Here is a 24,046-nt window from a genome sequence, read left to right as displayed (position 1 = left end):
TCCAGCCAGCCAGTTTGCCACAATGGCCTGCGTTGCTAGGCACATGGACTAATGATCCCTCCACCCTGACGGGAATTTGGTGGGAGTCCCCCACAGTTCTGTCTGCCAGGCACTGGCGAGGCACAGGGGAAGGAGGTGACCTATGAATTTCCCACCTTTAGGGTCCAAAGCTTTTGACCCACTGGGGTTCTGGAGGTGCTATTATCGACTAGATCAACTCCATTTAGAGTTCCGGCATTAACTCTGTTATATCTGATGCAAATGCATTGCACTTTTATGACATCAAGGACTAAAACTTTTATTCTAATAAATACTTTTTCCTTATGAGTTCTTTGAATATTAAAAAGATCATCTTCTACAAAAGATGTGACACATGCTCTATTTTCTGCTTATATTTCTTTTTTTTTTTTTTTTTTTTTGTGTTGAGACGGAGTCTGGCTCTGTCGCCCAGGCTGGAGTGCGGTGGCCAGATCTCAGCTCACTGCAAGCTCCGCCTCCCGGGTTTACGCCATTCTCCTGCCTCAGCCTCCCAAGTAGCTGGGACTACAGGCGCCCGCCTCGTCGCCCGGCTAGTTTTTTGTATTCTTTAGTAGAGACGGGGTTTCACCGTATTAGCCAGGGTGGTCTCGATCTCCTGACCTTGTGATCCGCCTGTCTCGGCCTCCCAAAGTGCTGGGATTACAGGCTTGAGCCACCGCACCCGGCCTCTGCTCATATTTCTAAAAAGTGATTTAAAAATATTACCAGTATAAAAACTAAAACAGGACATACCACTACAGACGATGCAGACAGAGGATGATGAGGGGATACTACCAATAGGGTACACATATGAATTTCGCCACATGTACACAATTAACCGATTTCCCAAAATTACAAACTATGACAGCTCACCCAATATGAAATAGATAACGTGAACAGCCCTATAACTATTTCAAAAATTGAATTTCTTTTAAAAGTCTAGAAAAATAAATCTCCAGACCTAGAAGTTTGTACTAGAGAATTCTACTAAACATTTAAATTACATTAATACCAATTCTTCCACCAATTAACACACAGTCTGTCCCAGAAAACAGAAGAGAAGAAGATACTTCTCAACACAGTTTATTAGGTCAGTATGACCCTGATACCAACACCAGATAAAGACAGCACAAAACAGGAAAACTGTAGGCCAGTACCCTTCATGAATAGAGATGCAAAAGCCTTTACCAAAATATCAGCAAACAGAAAACACGCCCACACCCACATATAAATCTAATGAATATCCGGGCCTGTTTGTGGGGCTTCTCTGTTTGTGCTCCAGTCTTTCCTCCTCTGTGCCCTTGGTGGACTCTGGAATCCTTGCTGCTTTCACTGACTGCCTATAAGTGCTCTTCTTTTCAGAACTTCCTTCAATATTCACTTTTGCTATTTTTTCTAATTACCAATATTTCTAATTGCCAATATTAATTATTCATACTTCTTTATATAATATTAAATACATATTAAGTAATTAGTAAAGCTTCCCATGAATACACCAATATTAAGTACGCAACATTACAGATGAAACACAGAGGAGTAAACTATTTCTTCCATTGCTAACAGCAAGCCTTCAGTTCTGTCTGCAGAGACACCTCACAAAAAACCTAAGAGCACTTGGAAGACATTCACAGGAGCAAAAAATATAGGTAAGGTGAAGAAATTCAACATAATTTTCAGCAATAAGCTAATTTGCTGACTTATTTTACAGTTTGGAAGTATTACTTGAGCCAGGTCAAATGTGAACAGTGCCAGTCCACAGGGGCAGGAGAACCAATTTCACCCAAACATTTAAACCATAGTATTTTTCTCACTCTTACCTTCAAAGAGTGAATAGGGTCTGTCAGGAATGCGGCACCCGTGTGCTCCGTAATCTAGACACCACTCTGCAAACTGAAAAGAAAGGGATTTCTTTTTAAGACTGGAGTTTCTACTTGGTGAAAAGGCAATAAATGAGAATGCAACGTCTTCACAGGAATTAGGGAAGTGAACCCCCAGCTGTAGGGCATTCAGTGTGGGCTCCATGGGCTCCTGTGCCCCCTCTTCCAGGGGCAAGGCCTAGCAAGTCTTGTCACCTCTGCTTGTGGCTGCCTCAGCTGTAGAGTGGGGTCTGCCTTACGGCTGCTGGGAAGTCCGAGGTGAAAACTGAACAGCTCAATGACACTCTGTTCTCCCTGGCACCTTCCTCCTGCCGCTTCAGCTGACGATTCTAGAAGCAACTCGAAACGCCTGTTCTATCCTGAACAAAAAACCCTGGCTCTAAAACGGCCCTCAGCAGCAGCTGCCAGCTCCCCTGGCCCCAGCTGGGAAACAGCTTCAGCCCTGCCCGGGGCGCCGCCTGTCACCGCAGCCCCTCCACAGCTGCTGTTTGGCAGCCTCTCCACCTTCACAGCCCCAGCCCTTCCTGTGCTCTCCTCTGGGCTCCTTGACCCTTTTCTCTTAGACCTCTTCAATGGGTATTTCCATATCGTTTTAATAAACTTCCCTTTTGTGCCTAAGCTAACATAATGTGAAAGGTCGTTTGTACACTAAGAATCATAAGTAATAAACATGAGGAGTATCAAGTTCGCACACATAAAAAGAAACTCACTCTGCTTTTACCCTCCCAATCTGCTCACTCTTAGCTTGTTTGATGGCCCATCTACCCAGTTTTCCGAGTCAGACAACAGAAAGACATTCAGATATTTCCATCTTCTCCACATTCAAAAACATGCATTAAATTCTGTGGGCTTTACATCATAGGTGTTTCTAAATGTCTCATTTTTTATCCCAACCTATGCTTTGGTTTATAACTCAACATTTCTTGCATTAATTGCTAAACCGCGAAACTCAAGCTCGCCTCATTCTTCCTACTGGGACCACAGCGATCTTTCTAAAAGAGGAGTCTGAACATGGCAAACCCTTCCATGAGCCCCCATCTTCCAAACCGGTATCCAATGCTAGCTGATTACTAAAATTACTGGGAGAGCTTGAAAAATATTAGTTCTGGGGGTTCCTCATTTAACTGGTCTACAGTGAGGTCATTATTTGAAAGCTTCCCAGTGGTACAAGGTTGAGAACTACTGGCTACGGGGAAGGACTTTCTCTGGCCTCTACCCACCTGTCTGACTTCACCTTTCCCTCCTCACACCTTTCCTCACACATTTCCTTCCCTTTGCACCCCAAAGGCTGAAGTGCTTATGGAGTCAGGAACACACTGAGCTGGTTCCTGCTCTGCAGCTCTGCCCAGGCTATTCTCCTTATCAGAACTGCATTCCACCTCTGCAGGCCACCCCTGCCTGGCCCACCTGAAAAACCCCTCATCTCTAAAACCTGGTGGCCTCTCAACCCTCCTGCATTGCCCATATTTGCATAATCATCTACCATCATCACATCATCAAGGCTGGCCCAGGCCTGCGGAATCTGGCTGCTCCCCGCTTGCTGGCTCCTGTTCTGCCCCATTCCCCATGCTCCAGCCATAGTGTCTGGGCGCTCACACCTTCGGGACTTTGGAACAGCAGTTTCTTCTGCTGACTTGCCATGCCAAATTGGGCCCTGCCTCTTTGATTCCACAGCCTCCTGCATGCTTCCATCAGTGGGGGAGCCACAGATGTGTGTGCATTTTCCGGTGCACCAACAAGGTGGGGCCCATTCCATTTGGGTTGAGAAAAGGCTTCATAAAGTAACAGATATTCAAAAAGTATAAAGAACACATCAGCCGCAATGCCTCCATCTAACAAGGGTCACTGTACACACTTCAGTGTATTTTCTTCCAATCTTTTTTCTGTGTGCACACAACTACATTTTGTGAAATGTGTACATAATAAGAATACTAGCAAACATTTACTGAGTCTTGCTCTGTGCCATTCATCTTCACGTGTCCAGTGCATGTTTACTGAGTTTCTACTCGGAGATATACACTGCTCCAAGTACTAGTGTAGAATAGTGACCCAGACAAACAAGATCAAGAAGCTTATGTTCTATCAGCCTACATACTCAAGAAACACGCAAAAACATACAATGAGCAACTGAGTGATCATCCACTTGGGGGTCTCAAAGGTCCTACTTAGAATGTCACAGTTCAGATCAGCATGGCAAGGAGCCACCATCCACATGCTGAAGGAAGAGTGCTCCTGAAGGGAAGAGTTAACGACAGGTCCAGCGGAAACAAGAGTGACACACTCCGTTCTTAGGGTGGCATGGCTGTATTACGGCAGGCTACAGGGCAGGGTACGGTGAGGAGACTAGGCAGAGACACAGAGGGGGCTAAGGTGCGCAGGGCTCTGTCAACCTGGCGGAAAAGTGCAGGCTCCATCTACAGTCGATGGGGAGCCGCTGGAGGGTCTGGCAGGATGATTACAGACGATCTGCACATTAGTTCAATTCTGCTTGCAACATCCTTAGGAGGTGGGTAGTATTTTTTTTCTATCTGTACAAATGAGGAAACTGAGGCTTGAAGAAGAGACACATTCAAACTCATAAAGCCAATTAATGGCACAGGTGGTAATTCTCATCAGGTAGTGACTCCAGGACACATATTCTTCAGAAGCCATTGACATTTGTGTTCCCCATTCTATAGACAGGGACACTGTGGCCCAGAGAAGCCACGGACAAAGCTGTGTCAGAAGAAAAAGAGGAAGCTACAGAGTTGGGAGAAACAGATTAAAAGAAGGAACAAGAGTTGTACTTCTGGACTCTGTGCACACTCGGGGTTGTTCGGAAGCAGTTCCAACAGAGCCACCCTCACCTTGCAGGCTCGGTAGAGGTACTTCTTATCCTGCGTGAGACGGTAAAGGGACAGGAAGGAGTAGCCGTTGCCAGCAGTCCCGTGGCAGATCCCGTAGCCCTTCCGCAGCAAACCTCGCTGCCAAATCACATCGCTACACTCCATGGCCTCTTTCAAGTACTTCTCCTCCTTAAAGACCTTGGCAAATTAAAAACAAAGCAGTGTTAAAAAGACAGTTTCAATGACGAGCTGGCAAAATACTTTCCCTTTCTGGTTAGGACATGGCATGATGTTACGAAAACTGAAACTGGGGGTGAAAAACAAACAAACAAACAACACAAAAAAAACAGCAGCAACACCATACATAGAATCTTGCAATCTCAATCCATTAGCCCAGTGGTCTCCAACCTTTCTGGCACCAGGAACTGGTTTTGTGGAACCATTTTTCCATGGCCAGGAAGGGGAATTGGGGATGGTTTTGGGATGAAACTGTTCCACCTCAGATCATCAGGCATTAGTGAGATTCTCATAAGGAGCACGCAACCTAGATCCCTCGCATAAGCAGTTCATGATACGGTTCGCTCTCCTACGAGAATCTAACGTGGCCGCTGATCTGACAGGTGGCAGAGCTCAGACAGTAATGTGAGTGATAGGCAGTGACTACAAACACAGTTGAAGCTTCGCTTGCTTGCTGCCACTCACCTCCTGCTGTGCAGCCCGGTCCCTCACAGGCCACAGACCAGTACCAATTCACAGCCTGGGGGCTGGGCTGGGGACCCCCACACTAGCCTATTCCCTTTGTCCTCCTTCTGTTTCACAGTTTTACTAAAATAATTCTAAAATTTAGTCTTTAAAATTAAAATTAAAGCTGCCATATCTTTTTGGTAAGATGTTTTTCTTGTTTCTTGGCACGTACATCCCATAGCTCTAAAATTTCTGCTCTTGTAGAAGGCAATCGAGAGAGTGAGGCCATGTTAGCAGGGCAAGAATGTCCAACACACTGGTCAGCACACATTAACAGCACCCGAGGACCCTGCCCCACCAGGCTGGCAAGATCCATCTTCACCCATCCCAAGGAAGCTGGCACACAGCTTTCTGGGGTCCAGGAGGAAGCATCACCTCCCTGAGTTGTTTATATGGTCAGCTGCAGAGACAGGCAGGCTCAGTGAAGGCAAGAGACGGCAAGAAGAAGCTGTGGGTTTTCACCTCCTGAGATTCCCTTGTACATTTTCTTCTTTCTCCTCACATGCCATATACTGTTTTCCTGATCCTTTCCTCAGAGTCTGTTCTTAGTTATCCCTACCTGCTAACTCATCCCACTCCAGTGCAAATGGGTTTTGGACAATGGATCAGAGGCACAAAGGTCATCACTACTTGGGTGGCAGGTCAGGTCTCTCTACTTGTGACTGATTAGCTGGGCACTCAGCCGAGAAGGGCTCTGAGGTTGCAGGAAAAAGGTGGAGGTGGGGGGGCCAGGCACAAACTGCGATCAGTGTCTACAGAGGGCAGAGCGGGAAACAGAGGCACAGCAAATCACCAGGGAGATTAAATGTTCCCAACGTTAGGCTGTTAGGGAATCAGAAGCAGGACCCCCTCTATCAATCACAAAGGCAGCTAAGATGTGGGCTCTGGGGTCAGACAGCCTGAGCTGAGTCCCTACTGTCACCCTTTAACTGTGTGACCTTGGCCAAGTCACTGAAAGTCTATGTCTCAGTTTTCTCAACTATAAAAGGATGACCGTCCTTCACCTCAGTGGCTTGCTATGAAGATTAAGATGTGATCACATCCTTGGAGCTCCTGGAACAGTGCCTGGCACTGTGCTAGCTATTTCTTATTTATGATTAACCATTACTCTTTCTATGGTATCATGCCAGCACAAATACTTCATCCTGTCACTTGCATCTTAAGCCTCTGAAAATGAACTGTAAAGGAAAACATGTTTTCCCATCCTAAGGAAATATTTGGTCAAAGCTAATGGGTGAGAAGATATTGTTTGAGAGGTTGTGTCCTGAAATCACACAGAGTGAGGACAGCCCTAAATTAGTGAGCCAGAGCTGCCCCTGTGGGTGGGAGCCCGGGTGACTGAGGGTCCACAGGAAAACTGAACAGGGTTCCTTCATGCTGTCCCTGCGCCTGCAAGGCTGAGGCTGCTAGAGCCATGCCCACAATGCAGCCTGCACTGCTGCTTCTCAGCACCAGCAGCCTACCATGTCTCCTCCTGCCACCACATACACTCATGCTCTAAGCAAACAGCTACTTCTAACAGCGAGACATCCGAGAATTCAGAACTACAGAAAAGAGCTCCTGGACTTAATCACAGATTCATCTTCTCCACATTGTATTACAGCAATCATACATGGGCTACAAAATGCATGTACTTACCCACATTACCTCCCCAAAATGGTAAGTTTCCCTGGGCAGTACAGGACAGAAAGTGCAGAAAGACAGCACAATGCAAAGGAAAACCCGAGGGCTCTGGAGTCAGTCAGATGCAGGGCTAGAGTCCCTGTTCCACCACGGCAGGCTGTGACTTCAGGCCAGCTGCAGCACCCAACCTGGGCCTGTGTGCCCATGCTACAAAACGGATGGATCCCAAGACGACTCAAACGTCAGAAATAGAGACAAGGGTTTTAGGCAGTTACTAGAAATATCTTCAAAGATGAAAAGGGAACTATACTCATCATCAGTGAACCCTCAGAAGAGAAAGGCAGAATAAGACAGAAACAAAGGGATATTCTGGACCTAGAAAAACATCAATAGGTAAAATTACAAAACTCGCTGGGTGGGTTTACGAGCAGGCTGGACACAACAGAAGAAATCATGAGTGAATACAAAAACAGGGAAATAGCAATCATCTAATCCTAATTACAGAGAAGAACAAGAAATCTAGAAAACAAAAGCCTTAGGAACCTGTAGGAAAAGAGGGGCCAGTCACCCAGTGTACTAAAAGATACACGTTTACAAGTTCAAGTTCAAAGGATCTTAAGCACGATAAATACAAATACATCTAGGCGCGTGACAGTTAAACTATTAAAAACCAAAAATTAAGAGGAAACCGTGAAAGCCTGTAGAGAAAAAGCACACGTTCCATACAAGAGAACAGTGCAAAGAATGACTTGGAAACAACAGAGGTGGACGATGATGGAACAATGCCTTTAGAGCACCGAAAAGAAAAAAAGTCAACCTAGAATTCCCCATCCAGCAAAGATGTATTTAACAATAAAGGTGAAATAAAAACAAATTTAAGACAAATGAAAATCAATTTGTTGTCACCAAACCTATGCTAAGTAAAATTCTACAGGATGAATGAAAGAAATAATACCGGATAGAAATCAGGATCTTCAGGAAGAAACAAAGACCACTAAAAATGGGCAATACATAAATAAATAACAAAACTATCGTTTTTGCTTGTATCAATTAAAATAAAATATTCAGGGCTATTTAAAGCAAAATTTCTGGCCAGCCATGGTAGTTCACACCTGTAATCCCAGCACTTTAGGAGGCTGAAACAGAAGGATCACTTAAGCCCAGGAGTTCGAGACTAGCCTGGGCAACACAGTGAGGACCCTGTCTCTTCAAAATAATTTTTTAAATTAAAATAAAGCAAAAATTCTAACATTATATCAGTGGTTTACAACATTCGTAGATTTTATAAATATGGCAGATAAGAGTGCAAAGCTCTGGAGTAAGCAGAACCACCTGCCTATGAGTTTCTTACAGTTTATGTGAAGTGGCTCAGTGTTAACTCTAAGGACATTATGAAAAGTTAAGGATATATATTGCAACCCCTGTAGCATTAGTAAAAAAAAATGCAAATAGATACAGTTAAAGAGTTAACAGAGGCCCAGGCACGGTGGCGCTCACACCTGTAATCCCAGCACTTAGGACGGCCGAGGCGGGCGGATTACCTGAGGTCAGGAGTTTGAGACCAGCCTGGCCAACACGGTAAAATCCCATCTCTACCAAAAATACAAAAATTAGCCAGCTGGGCATGGTGGCACATGCCTGTAGTCCCAGCTACTCAGGAGGCTGAGGCAGGAGAATCGCTTGAACCTGGGAGGCGGAGGTTGCGGTGAGCTGAGATCTCACCACTGCACTTCAGCCTGGGTGACAAAGCAAGACTCCATCTCAAAAAAAAAAAGAGTCAACAGAAAAATTAAAAGAGAATCCTAAAAAATTTCCAACTAATCTCTCTACCTCCCTAAAAAAAAAAAAAGAAAAAAGAAAAAAGCAGGAAAGAAAAAACAGAGGGAGGAAAACACAAAATGTAATTAAAAAAAATTTTAAATGGCAGAGCTGAATCCAACCGCATCAATAATTATATTAAATATATATGAACTAATTCCAATTAAAACACTGGGATTATTAGACTAGCTATAACACAAGTCCCACACAGGCTGAAAGCAAAAATATGTGTTATGCAAACAGTAATTATAAAATGCTGGAGCAGCTGCATTAATATCAGACAAAGTAGATTTCAAGACAAAGAATATTACCAGAGATAAAAGGAACACTCCATGATGATAAAAGAGTCAATTCATTAGGAAAACATAACCATCATAAACATGTATTAGGACAGAGCCTCAAAATGCATGAAGCAAACAGTAAAAAAATTAAAGAGAAGAAAATAAACAGCTGGGAGACTGTAAAACTCCTCCTCCCCTGACTGAGTAAACAAACAGCTGAAACAAATATGGAAGACAAATTTGTGAGGGTCAGCACACTACAAGCCCACATAGTCTGATCTGTAAACGAAGTTCCCTGGAGTGTGGTCATGATGGTTCATTCACACACTGGCTGTGGCTGCTTTTGTGCTACAATGATAGAACTGAGTGGTTGCAGAGATTACATGGACCGCAAGCCTAATATATTTACTGTCCGGGTCATTACAGGAAGTTCACTGATCTCTGTAATTGAAGATCTGAACAATACATCCAACCATTGGCCTAACTGACATTTCTAGCACACTATGCCTGACAACTAGAGAATACACATTCCATGCAAGTGCACGTGGGACATTCATCAAGACAGACTAAATACTGAGCCATAAAATACATCTAAGTAAATTTTAAAATGTTAAATCGTACATAATATGTTTTGTAACAATGGAATTAAATCAGAAATCAATGAAAATATCTATACAATTCTCAAATATCTGAAAAATATATAACCCACTTCTAAATAACCCATGAATCAAAAGAGAAATCATAAGGGTAATTAGGGAATATCTAAAACTAAATGAAAATGAAAACAAGACATAAAATATTTGGGAATGGAGCTAAAATAGTGCTTAGAGGAAAATGTAAAGCTTTAAATGCTTGTATTAGAAAAAAAGAAAGGTACAAAATCTAAGATTCCACTTTAAAAAGTTAGAAAACAGCAAACTAAATCTAAAGTCCATAGAAATAAATTTTATTTATTTTTTATTTTTTATGTTTTTAATGACAGGGTCTTACTCTGTCGCCTAGGCTACAGTGCAGTGGCACCACCATGGCCAGATAATTTTGGATTTTTTGTAGAGATGAGGTCTATGTTGCCCAGGTTGGTCTTGAACTTGTGGCCTCAAGCTATCCTCCACCTTGGCCTCCAAAATTGCTGGAATTATAGGAGTGAGCCACTGGGACCAGACCCATAGAAGGAAGTTTTAAAAGAAAAGAAGAAAATCATAATCCTGATACCCTATTCCTAATAAAACAAAGATTTTATAGAAAAGAAAATATGCACTAATAGAGACATAAAATCTTTAAATATTAGCAAACCAAATCTACGAATATTAATAAAAGAAAAGGATAAAAATCATGTCCAAGTGAGGTTTATACTAGGAATGCAAGGTCGACTCAACTTTTAAAAACCAATCAATGTAAAATCACCATATTAATAAAACAAAAGAGGAAAACCATAGGAGCATTTGAATAAATCCAGGGGAAAAAATGACAAAATTCAACACCCCTTCATGATACCCAGTAATAAAAGGAAACTTCTTCAATCTGATAAAAGGCATCTAAGAAAAACAGTTAAAAGTACACTTGATAGGGAAATATTTAAAGTTTTTTTCTATCACTGTGAATAAAGCAAAGATGTCCACTCTGACCACTTCTATTCAATATTATACTATAGATCCTAACCAATGTAATAAGAGAGGTAAAGGAAATAAAAGGCACAGAGATTGAAAAGAATGAAAACTCACAGATACAATATGTGTACACAGAAAATCCCAAGTAAGCTATAAAAAAGCTACTAGAACTGATACATGAATCTAGCATAGAATATAAAGTCAATATACAAAAAGCAGCTGTGGCCAGTTACAGTGGCTCAAGCCTGTAATCCCAGCACTTTGGGAGACTGAGGTGGGCAGATCCCTTGAGCTTGGGAGTTTGAGACCAGCCTGGGCAATATGACAAAATCCCATCTCTACAAAAAATACAAAAATTAGCCAGGCATGGTGGTGCATGCCTGTAGTCCCAGCTACTTGGCTAAGTCAGGAGGATATCTTGAGCCTGGGAGGTAGAGGCTACAGTGAGCTGTGATCACACCACTGCACTTCAGCCTGGATAACAGAGTGAGACTCTGTCTCCAAAAAAACCACAATTGTATTTCTATATACTGGCAATAAATAATTGGAAAATGTAAATAAATTACATATCTAGGAATAAATTTAACAAAAGATGTGTAAGACCTGTGCAGCAAAAACTATAAGGCACTACTAACAGAAATTAAAGAAAATATAAATGGAGAGATATACCACATTTGTGAGCAGAAGGACTCAACATTATTAAGATGTCAGTTCTAGCCAGGCACAGTGGCTCATGCCTGTAATCCTAGCACTTTGGGAGGCCAAGGTGGGCAGATCACTTGAGTTCAGGAGTTCAAGACCTGCCTTGCCAACATGGTAAAACCTCCGTCTCTACTAAAAATACAAAAACTAGCTGGGTGTGGTGGTGGGCACTTGTAATCCCAGCTACTCAGGAAGCTGAGGCAGGAGAGTTGCTTGAACCTGGGAGGTGGAGATTGCAGTGAGCTCAGATTACGCCACTGTGCTCCAGCCTGGGCGACAGAGCAAGACTCCATCTCAAAAAAATAGATGTCAGTTAGTTCTACCCAAATGGATCTAGAGATTCAATGATTCAATGCACTCTGACTCATAACTCCCATCTCTACAAAAAATGCACTCTGATGAAATCCCATCTCTACAAAAAATACAAAAATTAGCCAGGCATGGTGGTGCATGACTGTAGTCCCAGCTCCAATAGGCTCCATTTTTAGAAGCTGACCAATGGACTCTAAAACTTATATGAAAATACAAAGGACCTGGAACATTCAAAGTGATTCTGAAAAAGAATAAAGTTAGAGGTCTTAAGTTACCTGATCTCAAAACTTACAACAAATGCAGAATAAGAAAAATAACATGGTAATATCATGTAGGTAAACAGGCCAAAGTAACTGAATAGAGTCCAGAAACAGACCCAGGCTTATTAGGTCATTTGATTTTTGACAGAGGAACCAAAATCAATCAAATGGGAAAAATAAATGTCTTTTCCACAAAAGGTATCAGAACAATCAGATATCCCTATGATTAAAAGAAAAAACCACCTCGTTTGTTACCTCATGTAATATCCAAAACTTAATTTGAGATAGATCATAGGCCTAAAGGTAAAATCTAAAACAATAAAGATTAAAGGACAGTATTATCTATATAACCTGAAGGTAGGTAAGGTTCCTTAGACAAAACACAGAAAGTAATTATCATAAAAGAAAACACTGAAAATTAGAATTTATCAAAATTTAAAACTCTATTAAAAGATACCATAGGGCCGGGCGCAGTGGCTCAAGCCTGTAATCCCAGCACTTTGGGAGGCCGAGACAGGCGGATCACGAGGTCAGGAGATCGAGACCATCCTGGCTAATACGGTGAAACCCTGTCTCTACTTAAAATACAAAAAACTAGCCGGGTGACGAGGCGGGCGCCTGTAGTCCCAGCTACTCGGGAGGCTGAGGCAGGAGAATGGCGTAAACCCAGGAGGCGGAGCTTGCAGTGAGCTGAGATCCGGCCACTGCACTCCAGCCTGGGTGGCAGAGCAAGACTCCGTCTCAAAAAAAAAAAGATACCATAAAGAATATGATTAGGCAAACTACAGACAGGGAGAAATTATTTGTAAGATATATATCTGACAGAGGGGACTTTAACCAGAACATATACAGAATTCTTACAAAAATAGCAAAAAGACAAAAATAAAATAAAACAATGTAGGTAAAATACATGAAGAGACAGGCTAGGCACAGTGGCTCACACCTATAATTCCAGCACTTTGGGAGGCCAAGGCAGGAAGACTGCTTGAGTCCAGGAGTTCAAAACCAGCCCGGGCAACAAAGCAAGACTCCTACAAAAAATAAAAAGATTTAGCCAGGTGTGGTGGCACGTGCCTGTAGTCCCAGCTACTTGGGAGGTTGAAGTGGGAGGATCACCTGAGCCCCAAAGGTTGAGGCTGCAGTGAGCCAAGATCCACGACTGCACTCCAGCCTGGGTGACAGTGCGAGGCCCTGTCTCAAAAAATAATAATAAGAATAAGAAGAAGATATGAAGAGACACTCAACAAAAGAAGATACACAATTGACCCATGAGCACATGCAAAAATTAATCAACCCTGGTCAATCAGGAAGATACAAATAAACCACAATGAAAACCTACCAAAATAATTAAAATTAAAAAGACTTTCAACACCAAGTGCTGGCAGATGCAGAACAACCAGAACTTGTGGGAAAAGTCTGGCAATTTCTAAAACTAAACATACACCTACCCTCCGATCCAGTGATTCTACTCCTAGATATTAACCCAGAAGAAATGAAGACATGTGTCTCCAGACAGACCTGTGCAAGAATGTTCATAGCAGCTTGTTCCTAACAGCCAAAACCTGGAAACCAATGAAAAACAATGATAAACTGGCCGGACGCAGTGGCTCATACCTGTAATCCCAGAAGTTTGGGAGGCCAAGGCAAGCAGATCACCTAAGGTCAGGAGTTCAAGACTAGCCTGGGCAACATGGTGAAACCCTGTCTCTACTAAAAGTACAAAAAATTAGCCAGGCATGGTGACGTGTACCTCTAATCCCAGCTACTCGGGAGGCTGATGCACAAGAACCGCTTGAACCCAGAAGGCAAAGGTTGCAGTGAGCCAACCCAGAAGGCAAAGGTTGCACTCCAACCTGGGGGAAAGAGTGAGACTGTGTCTCAAATAAAAAAAAAAAGAAAGAAAAACAATGATAAACTATGGTACGTTTATTTAAGTGATGCTTAAAATTAGGAAGGTATCAGAATCTTGAGTAAGGGGGAAAAAAGTCTAGTTCAGGAAAATATTTTCAAGTAATTCTGATACCTGTTGAAAAACTTTCCATGTTTCAAATAACCAACTTGCAAACAAGCTTCGAGAACAGAATTTGTATGAAAGCATTTTCTGACATATATACAATAGTTGGTCACCAGGGGGCACTCTCAATGCAGTTCTATCTGGGGCTTCCCAGGGTAGGTGTGTGGGCATAAGCAGTGATGCTGTGGCTGCTGCCAAATTCAGTTCAGCATCTAAGGACTGCACTGGTGTCACTCTGGTGGGGGTGTTACATGCTTTTTTTGGACATCACATTTACCTTTCCAAATACAATCTCATTTAACAAATGTATTTGTTTACAGCGGCTAAACCCACACAAATTGCTGATGCCCTAGGGCTCAAAACGTGAACAGAAGGAAGAATTGCCACCGTTACCCATGATTTTTTGTCAGATAATCAAGAGCTGGCTGTAACTACTCATCAAAATAGCTTCCAGTTGTAACTGGATGTGCACAGTGACACATGTTTAACGGCCGCGGTACCCTGACCGTGCAAAGGTAGCATAATCACTTGTTCTTTAAATAGGGACTTGTATGAATGGCAACACGAGGGTTTAACTGTCTCTTACTTCCAACCAGTGAAATTGACCTACCCGTGAAGAGGCGGGCATACGACAATAAGACGAGAAGATCATTCACAATTAATACAATTCCTAATATAATGTAGAATATTGTTAAAATCTTGCCCTTTTCTTTTTCCTTCTTTCTTTTCTTTTTTTTTTTTTTTTTTTTTGAGGCAGGATCTTGCTGTGTCACCCAGGCTACAGTGCAGTGGCATGATCATAGCTCACTGCAACCTCCGCCTCCCAGGCTCAAGCCATCCTTCCACCTCAGTCTCCCAGGTACCTGGGACTACAGGTACGTGCCACCGCACACAGGTAAGTTTTGTATTTTTTTTCTTAGTAGACACATGGTTTTGCCATGTTGCCAGGCTGGTCTCCAACTCCTGGGCTCAAGCAACCCTCCTGCCTTGGCCTCCCAAAGTGCTGGGATGGCAGGTGTGAGTCACGGCGCCTGGCCAAACCTTTACATTTTAAGGTCATCTAAAATACCATATAACTTTAAATTAACAAGTAATACATGTTCCTACACAGAAGAGTATACCCTACTAAATACTAACACGATGAGCATCTACAGGGAGGGAAAATAAATTCTGTGAGTCTGGACTGAACTTACTGTTTTCTTTGTAAAGGATAATTAATAATATTTTTTCAAGTACTTGAACGCTTTACACCTTCATCAGCACACCTGAACAACTCAGGACTTCATATGCCAGGAGAAGAAAATGTTAGCACTTGTTATTACAAAAAACTTGAACATTTCCTACCTAATTTTAAGAGACGGCTTTAATAAATGGAGTCCCTCTCAATTTAACTGTAACTTGAGAGAAAACAGTGTGGAGCTGTGCTTCCCTAGCTTTGCCTCCCCCACCGCACCCGCCCTGCCTTGGTCAAACACAAACCCCACCCTCCACTCAGGGATGCAAACAGATGTGCGGACTCCGCAGCACATGGTCTGTTTCCCTGCTGACAGAGACCTTCAGTCTACACTTATTTTCTGTAGTTTATACTATGAAGAGGATGTATTTTACCCCAATTGTAAGACCATATTACATATGCTTTTTCCGTTTTAAATTTTTCGTTGATATATAATAATTGTACATATTTATGGGTGCATGTGATATACATGCACATAATGTGTAATGATCAAGTCAGGGTATTCAGGATGTCCATTAGCTTGAGTATTTATCATTTATTTATGCTGGGAACATTTCAAATCTTCTCTTCTAGCCATTTTGAAATATAAAATATATATGCTTTTTCAAATTACCACTGATGCCTTCCTACCCCAGAAGATTCCGATATTCCTCCTTGTTCCTCATGTTCAAGAATCTTAATGTAGAGGACACAATTATGTTTTAAAGACTAAGTATGGGATCTTGACATCTTTGGCTCTATGCTTTCTGGAGGAGAGAAATTTGTTTTGGAACCAACAGGGCAAGGCAAGGTGTTTGAATGGTATTCTGTGCAGAAGCCCTGCCAGGAGGAGCTGGCCGCAGCCACCTGCAGCCTGTCAGTGGCAGAGCCATGCTGGCTTGCTCCCAAGTGGCCAGCAGTGGTGAAAACAGATGGTGGCCACTGTCAGCAGAACTCATGAAAATGAAACGGCCCAGGAGGAAGGGTCCCCACAGGATAGCCTGGTTCCTGGCACCTGCTTGCTCTCCACAGGGCTCTGCTGAAACAGACTGGAAAAGTACACCTGGCAGCAGAGATCAGCCACCAAGAACAACCAGCTGTGTCGGCTGAGCCTCTTTCACATGAAGGGAAAAGGAGTTTGACAAAAAGGAGCTTCCACGTTTTAGCAGTTATACATCTGTTTTAAGTATCAGAGGGCCCCCGTCTGTACAGTCAATATTGTGCTCACACGTTATTGTTGGACATTTATATTACAGACGTCTCTCTATGACACTGAAGTTATAACTTCTCCAAAACTCTAAAAAAGGGAGGCAGTGATTTGAACAGAACTATGTTTTAATGTAAAAGTGAGGGTACTGTTAGGAAGATACATGTTATTTTCAAAAAATACATTTCATCATGTTTCACTCTGACCAAACGTCATAACTTTCTGAGTTGTTTTCTTGAATGATCATATTTTAGATATGATTTGAATATTTTTGGTGTTGTTATAGGAGGACTAAAATTTCTGACAAATTAGCCTAAATCATGAGAGATAATTCTCCATAATTTTCTGAGTAATTTATTATGGTGGCCATAAAGAAAAAATAAAAATGACTCAGGTATCAATTCTTATTATTTCCAGGGAGAGATATGAGTTCTGCTCCATTAATTCCATCTATCTATCCTAAACAAAGAGAACTGGTCAAAATACTGTGTTGAACAGAGCAATCATTGTGTTACAGTTGTATACTCTGATGTATGAGCAACAATCTCCAACATCAATTATTACAAATACAGATGTATTAAATAAAAATAAAATTACAAAAGAAGCATTACTGGTTTTCAACTTATATGATAAATCTTAATCCAGGAAGAAATCAATAGCGTTCTTAATATCATGCCCAAACATATTTAAAGCCTACTAGAATTAATCAGTGAAGGTTCAGCCTATTTTCCTATAGTACCCCAGATGTATACAAATTTGAGTACCACCTATGTCTTGAGAATAATATAACAATTTTAAACTCAAAAGCTCTTGTACAATCATTATTATTATTAATAATCCAGCAATAAAGGCTTATTCAAGAAAATAAAATGATGTGAAAATGAACAAAAAAGCACTTTGGTTATAATCCTATCCACTACTTTACTGGATACCCATACTCATTAGAACAAAAATCATCTCATCACTGCTGTCATCTACGTTTTCTTTTACACATGAATATAAACCCTGTTAACACACACAATCACATACACACACACAGACTTGCAGCACTAAAGGCAGTGGTGATGAGTGGTAAAATACAAAGACTTTATTTTGTAAAAACATTCATTCTAAAAGGTTTTTAGTGTACAGTCAAATGGCCTTACCAAAGCAAGACCAAAAACCTGACAGGGAAACCTGGCTCCCCACACAGGGGATGGCCGTGACAGTGGAAGCACTGACCTTGTACGCCTGCATAAGCATGTGGATGACCCCCGGGGCACCGTGGCACCAGTGCACCAGCCGGTCTGTTTCATTGCTTAACGATGATGGGTAATTCCCAGATCGGAATTTTTTGTGGCGCACGTAATCAATACTGGGTTTCACCATTTCTGTCAAAGTTTCTTGGTCCACTTTTGCTGCTGGCTTTAAACAAACAAAATAAACAATTTTTTTCTGGCAGTTATTTCTTTTACATTGTATCACAGCCTAACAAAATAAAACATCATTACATGTGAAAACAAAAGAGCAAAAGAGCACATAAAATTAGAATTAATTCAACTATCTGGTTATTTAAGACTTAGGCAGAACTTGTTTCAACTTTTTGAAATCTCAGTGTTATAATGTATTTTGTCTCCTCTGTGGTGGATGAGTAGTAAAGGAAATGATTAAATGGCAAGTGAACCTAGGAGTAGGTAGGTTTTGTTTTGTTGCTTTGCTTTGTTAAAATATGAATACTTGATATCCTTCCACGGGGCTCACCCCTTCTAGAAAGGCCAGGTACCCCTCTTCTCCCAAATCTATATACTGGCTTTGTTACTCAGCCAAATTATTTAACCTCATTCTCTTTATCTCTAAAATAGAATAATCATAGTACTCAACTCCTAAGGTGTTTGTAAGGAAAAAAGGAGAAAAAAATGCATGCCTCACTCCTTCATCCAACAATTTGTGGCGATACTGGCTTTACTAACTGAAGGTACTCATTAAATGTTACCTACTAGAATTCATTATTGAGTTTGTGTTTAAGTTTTACTACAGGGACAAAGACTAAAAACGTATTTGGAAAATATTTGCAAATTTTGAGGCATTGTTTTTTTAAAAGGACTTAAAACATTCAAATAGTCTCAAGTTACTGTACAGATTCCCATGGAAAAACCTGGTGAGAAGAGTCAGATGGCAAGGCTGAGCTAAGTGAGCGTCTTAGGGTGGCATGCCAGCCCACACAGCATCTTAGGGTGACATGTTAGTGCCACACAATGTCTTTAAGGTGACATGTTAATGCCACAAAATGACTTTAGGGTGACACGTTAATGCCACACAATGCCTTCAGACTGACATGCTAATATTACACAACGTCTCAGGGTGACATGTCACATGACATCCTTAGAATGACAGCGTACACACAAAATCTTAGGGTGACATGTTAACACCTCACGTCTTTAGGGTGACATGTTAGCACCACATGACATCCTTAGAGTGACATGTTAATGCCACACAATCTCTTTAGGGTGACACATTAGCAACACATGACATCTTTAGAGTGACGGGTTAGCACCACACAAACGTCTTAGGGTGACATATTAGCACTACAGAACGTCTTAGGGTGACATATTAACACCACACAATATCTTTAAAGTGACATATTAGTACCACATAAATCTACATATTGGTGAAGTCTGAGATAGAGAACCTGTCTCTGGCCACTGATTTTTCATTTGGCTTTGGTGGCAAATGTCAGGGGTGATGTAAAGTACTCTCAAAACTGAAATAAAATACTGCATTGCTTTAAATTCTCATCATTCCACCAAAGTTTACAACATGACATCTTCTCCTACAGAATAAAAAACCTCATTTCTTCAACAAAAAGTTAATTTTATTAAAAATAAAGGAAAGATAATTTAAGGAATATCAATACTTCTAAATTTCATTGAAATAAAACTATATTTAGTAGAAAATCTTTAGGTGTTTTCCTGATACACACTTAGAGAATGTATTAGCTTTTAAAACTATAGGTCATGAAGTTTATTTCCAAAAGGCTACATGGTACTTTTAAAATTACTTTCTTACAGGTAATAAATACAGAACCACTTTAAAAAGTCAAAAAATGTTGAGGAGCTTAATTCAAAGACCAACAGAGCATGTCCTTCCTAGGACACAACTGAGTTCCTTTTTGTTGTGGTGGTTGTTAGCTGCTTATTCATATTACCACGGTATTTCTAAACAATCCATGCACGGCTGTGCCCTGAGTCACTGATTCTACGCTTCCCCTTGTGGCAGATGAGGGACACTTTCCTTCCTCTAATCTTCCCAGGAGAATTTCACTCTGCTCACCATCCATAATCCTGTGTTCTTTACAGACTATACTATGCAAATATTATTTGCTCCTGAAACAGTAAATATACTGAATTAGATATTCTTTTACACCTTTTAGTTTTTCTTGGAGTAACTTTCTAACATTTTATTTGCTTAGTTTTCTTTAAACCAGTACCTAAGCTCTTTTATACCCACCAACAGCTCCGTAAAAAGTCTCTCGGTAAGATTTTCCACATGGTCAAATCTACTATGACTTTGTTTTCCCTGGAGGCAACTCTCCATTATCGGCTGCTTTCCAGGTCTTCTGTGCCACTGCTGTCCTGGGACTTGCACCTGTCAACTTCCTGGGGATTCTGCTCCCTCTCTTGTTTGGGTAGCCCCTCTTCTCTGGATCTGATCCTCTTTCTTAGAGCACTCCCTTGTTGTGGTAGACACCACATTCCAGTAGCTTCCTGAGACGGAGTACAGGGGAACGGGATGTTTTAAACAGTCTTTGCTCTACTCCACATTTAATTGGTAACTTTCTGGGCAGAATGCAATGTTGGAAATCATTTTTACTCAAAACTTGGAAGTCATTTCCATTTATCTTTTAGCTTCAGTGAAACTGTTGCAAAGTCCAATGCCATTTTTGGACTTTGTACATAACCTTTTTCTCTCTAAAATTTTTTTTTCTTTTTTCTTTTTTTGAGAAGGAGTCTCACTGTCACCCAGGCTGGAGTGCAGTGGCATGATCTTGGCTCACTGCAACCTCTGCCTCCCGGGTTCAAGCAATTCTCCTGCCTCAGCCTCCCAAGTAGCTGGGACTACAGGTGCACGCTGCTACACGTGGCTATTTCTTGTCTAATGTTTTAAGCACTGTCTCTTTATTCCTTTATCTTAAGCTTTCACAATGACGGGCATGATGTGGATTTGTCTGTCTCCATTCATTGTGTAGGAACCTGGTAGGTCTTTCCAATATGCAACTATGTCCCTCATTTCTTTCTTTCTTTTTTTTTTTTTGGAGACGGGGTCTCGCACTGTTGCCCAGGCTGGAGTGCAGTGACGTGATCTCGGCTCACTGCAACCTGTGCCTCCTGGGTTTGAGCAATTCTCCTGCCTCAGCCTCCCAAGTAGCTGGGATTATGGGTGCCCACTACCACGCCCAGCTAATTTTTTATATGTTTTTAGTAGAGATGGGGTTTCACTGTATTGGCCAGGCTGGTCTCAAACTCCTGACCTCAGTGATCTGCCCATCTTGGCCTCCCAAAGTGCGGGGATTATAGGCACGACCACAGCACCCAGCCTATGTCCCTCATTTCTGGAGCATATTCTTGTGTTATTTTCCTCCCTCCTATTGTGTGTTCTCCCTCACTAGGTCTCCCATTAGTCACATGCTGAACCTCCTGGATTAATCCTCTTACTTTCTTACATTTTCCTCTCCCATTGTCTATTTCTGCCCGCTTTCTAAGATATTTGACTTTGATTCCAAAACATTTTCATGAATTTATTAAAAATTCAGCTATTATACTTTTTATTTGCAAGAGCTCTCTTTTTCCATCAAATGTTTCCTGTTTCTTGGATGCAACAGCATCTCTTATTTCCCTGAGGATATTAATTATGAATTATTATTTCTTCAAAGCTTTCTTCCACTTCCTGCTTTCTCTTTGTTTTTATTTCTACTTGTTCAGGTCTCCACCTTTCAAGTTGGGGCTTTTCTGCCGTGTCTGCTCATCAGCTACTGGTCTGTGCTCATGCATAAGGCACAGCTCCTGGCTGCCCTCAGTGCATAGGAGGGGCTGCAGAATGGTGGGAATCACTGTGGAGTGGCTGGATGGGGGATTGCCAGGGTCTCCAAAGAAGTAGACCAACAGGATGAATAAAAGTAGAGAAACAGATTCACTCCAAGGAACTAGCTGCAGAGGCTTCATGAGTCCACAAACTGCCTGGGGTGGCCAGCAAGTTGGAGACTCAGGAAGGAGCTGCAGCTGGAGTCTGAAAGCAAAGTGCTGGAGAATCCTCTCTTGCCTGGGGGTCCAGCATTTTGTTCTAGTCAGACCTTCAACTGTCTGGACAAGGCCCACTCACATCCTATGGGGCAGCTGGCTTCACTCAAATCCACCAACTTAAATGTAAATCTCATTCAAAAACGCCCTCAAAGAAACATCCAGAATAATGTCTGACCACATGTCTGGGCACCAGGGATCAGCCAAGTTGACACATAAAATTAACCATCACGGATGGCAGACTAACGTTTTAATGGGGGCTTTCAAATACCTGTACTTATGAAACTTTTATCTGAGCTACTTGTTTCTCCAGAAGTGACTTCAAGTCCCAAGTGGGGTGGAGGTGGTGCTGCCCCTTGAGGTGAAGGAGAGGTGACGGTGCCTGAGGCTGGAGGTGACAGAGAGGCAGTCTCACCCTGGACCATGGACACTCATTCTCTCCCCCTATTTTTAGTTCTGTGCTTCACTCCAGCTCTCTTCTACATCTGGCTTTCCCGAATCGAAAAGAGCCTCATCAGTTTTTCCAGACCTAGCTCCTGTTGTCTCCAGCACGAGTTGAAGGATAGGCAGTTCCCTCCCTGTGCCGGGTGTAGGTTCTCACAGAGGTCCAACCACTGCACATGCTCAAAGAAGCCTCCTGTGCCAGAGCGCCACCTAAGCCCATGTGTGGCACTGCCTACTGGGGACATGGTGCTTTCTGCTCCTGAGTTCTGGGGTTCTGTGGAACAAACTGACTTGCTTCTTGTGGGCACCCTCCCCCTCGGGCACTGACATCATCTTTCATCCCAGCAGGTCAGCTGTCATTCTTTCACCTGCTTCAGTTCACAGGTTTGCAGCTGGAGCTCCAGATGTCCCCTAGCTTCATCAAATAACTTTGGTTTCTCTTTTGTTGTTTTTCTGGCTGTTTGGAGACGATTTTCAAGAGAACTGTTTTTATTCTATCATGAAAGTGGAGTTCTTTTAAGCGATATTTTAAGAGTTTTGCATATATTGTTCTGATAGCCTTCCAACGACACTCTCCAGTTGAAACTACTACTTTTACATGACTAAACTACCAGACAATGAGAAATAATAACCAAATTCTAAGCCCCCAACTCACTGAGCAGACCCTTTCTTGGCCGAGGAAGCCTGAGGCAACCTTGAAACTAATCTACCAGTCATGACAGGCTAAGAGGTGGGGCTCACCCTGCTCTGCCCCTCCCATGCTGACCGCATGAGACTTTCTGCCCTAAGGACTAATAGGAAACCAGCCCTTTCAGCAGACTGCACTGGCAGTGACAACCACCTGACTGCTCCCCCATCTTCTGCGGCTTCAACAACCCAAGCAGCCAGCACTTGCCCCTAAGAAGGCGCCAGGGAGGCTCTGGCCAGCCTATGGAGGACACGCAGGGAGGGGTTTTATTCCTCTGCTTCACCTTTTGACTCAGAGGGCCGAAAACACTACCCTCAGATCCCGCTCATGCCACCATTTTCTGAACATGGGTCTCAAGGAGCATGAAGCCCAACTGTGCAGGCACACATTTCTCTAGCAAATACTCCACTCCTCCTGCAGCTCACTGAATACATACATTCGGCCACCTGGCTTGGCATACGTTCCTGCTCCCTTTCCACTCCCTCAGAATATGTTTCTGGCTTCTAGCCCAAGGCTACGATTAGCCACCAGAATGGCCACCCTGCAGGCTGCAACCCAGTATGAGAAACAAAGCCCTCCTTTCCACATTTCTGAACCGTCATTCTGCACTGACAACAGCCACGAATCATGCATCAGGGAAGAGATGCAGGCAGCTCCCCTGCAGGCTCCACCACACCACTGCCTAAGAATCTTGAAAGAAAACCTGGCTCAATCTCTAAGTCAAGTACTTACTATATAGTGTTCCACGATCTTCACTTTAAAAACAGATCAAGGGAAAATTTTATGATTTATATTCCTCCCAAGGAAGTCCCTAATATACAGCAAAATCGGCCTAAACACACGAACGACACTGGCATGGTTCTTACATTACTATGTTCCCCTAAGGGAATTAGCATTAAAAAAAAAGTTGCGGCCGGGCGTGATGGAGGACACCTGTAATCCCAGTTACTTGGGGGACTGAGGCAGGAGAATTGCTTAAACCTGGGAGATGCACTTTGCAGTGAGCCGAGATGGTGCCACTGCAATCTGAGACCCTGTCTCACACATACACACACAAAATTCCTGAACCACTGTTAAAACATTTTTTCTGGGAAAATACAGAATACAGTATGATAGTTAATTTTTTTTTTTTTTTTTTTT

At 42.3% G+C, this 24,046-nt stretch overlaps 1 protein-coding gene across 1 annotated transcript in view; it reads right to left on the bottom strand.

Annotated features, from left to right (window-relative positions):
* Positions 1-24,046, bottom strand: part of LANCL2 (LanC like glutathione S-transferase 2) — a 71,633-nt gene that overhangs the window by 3,795 nt on the left and 43,792 nt on the right. The window contains exons 6-8 of the mRNA XM_017856537.1: positions 17,723-17,905; positions 4,742-4,918; positions 1,836-1,908 (exon numbers count right to left, since the gene is read on the bottom strand). Of these exons, the coding sequence (XP_017712026.1) occupies positions 1,836-1,908; positions 4,742-4,918; positions 17,723-17,905 (433 nt within the window). The remainder of the gene's footprint in view (positions 1-1,835; positions 1,909-4,741; positions 4,919-17,722; positions 17,906-24,046) is intronic.

The sequence above is a fragment of the Rhinopithecus bieti genome, unplaced genomic scaffold (genome assembly GCF_001698545.2).
Source record: "Rhinopithecus bieti isolate Rb0 unplaced genomic scaffold, ASM169854v2 scaffold_44965, whole genome shotgun sequence".
NCBI classification, from domain to species: domain Eukaryota; kingdom Metazoa; phylum Chordata; class Mammalia; order Primates; family Cercopithecidae; genus Rhinopithecus; species Rhinopithecus bieti.
The sequence above is the reverse complement of the archived record's forward strand: the minus strand, read 5'-3'. Positions and strand labels throughout refer to the sequence as shown.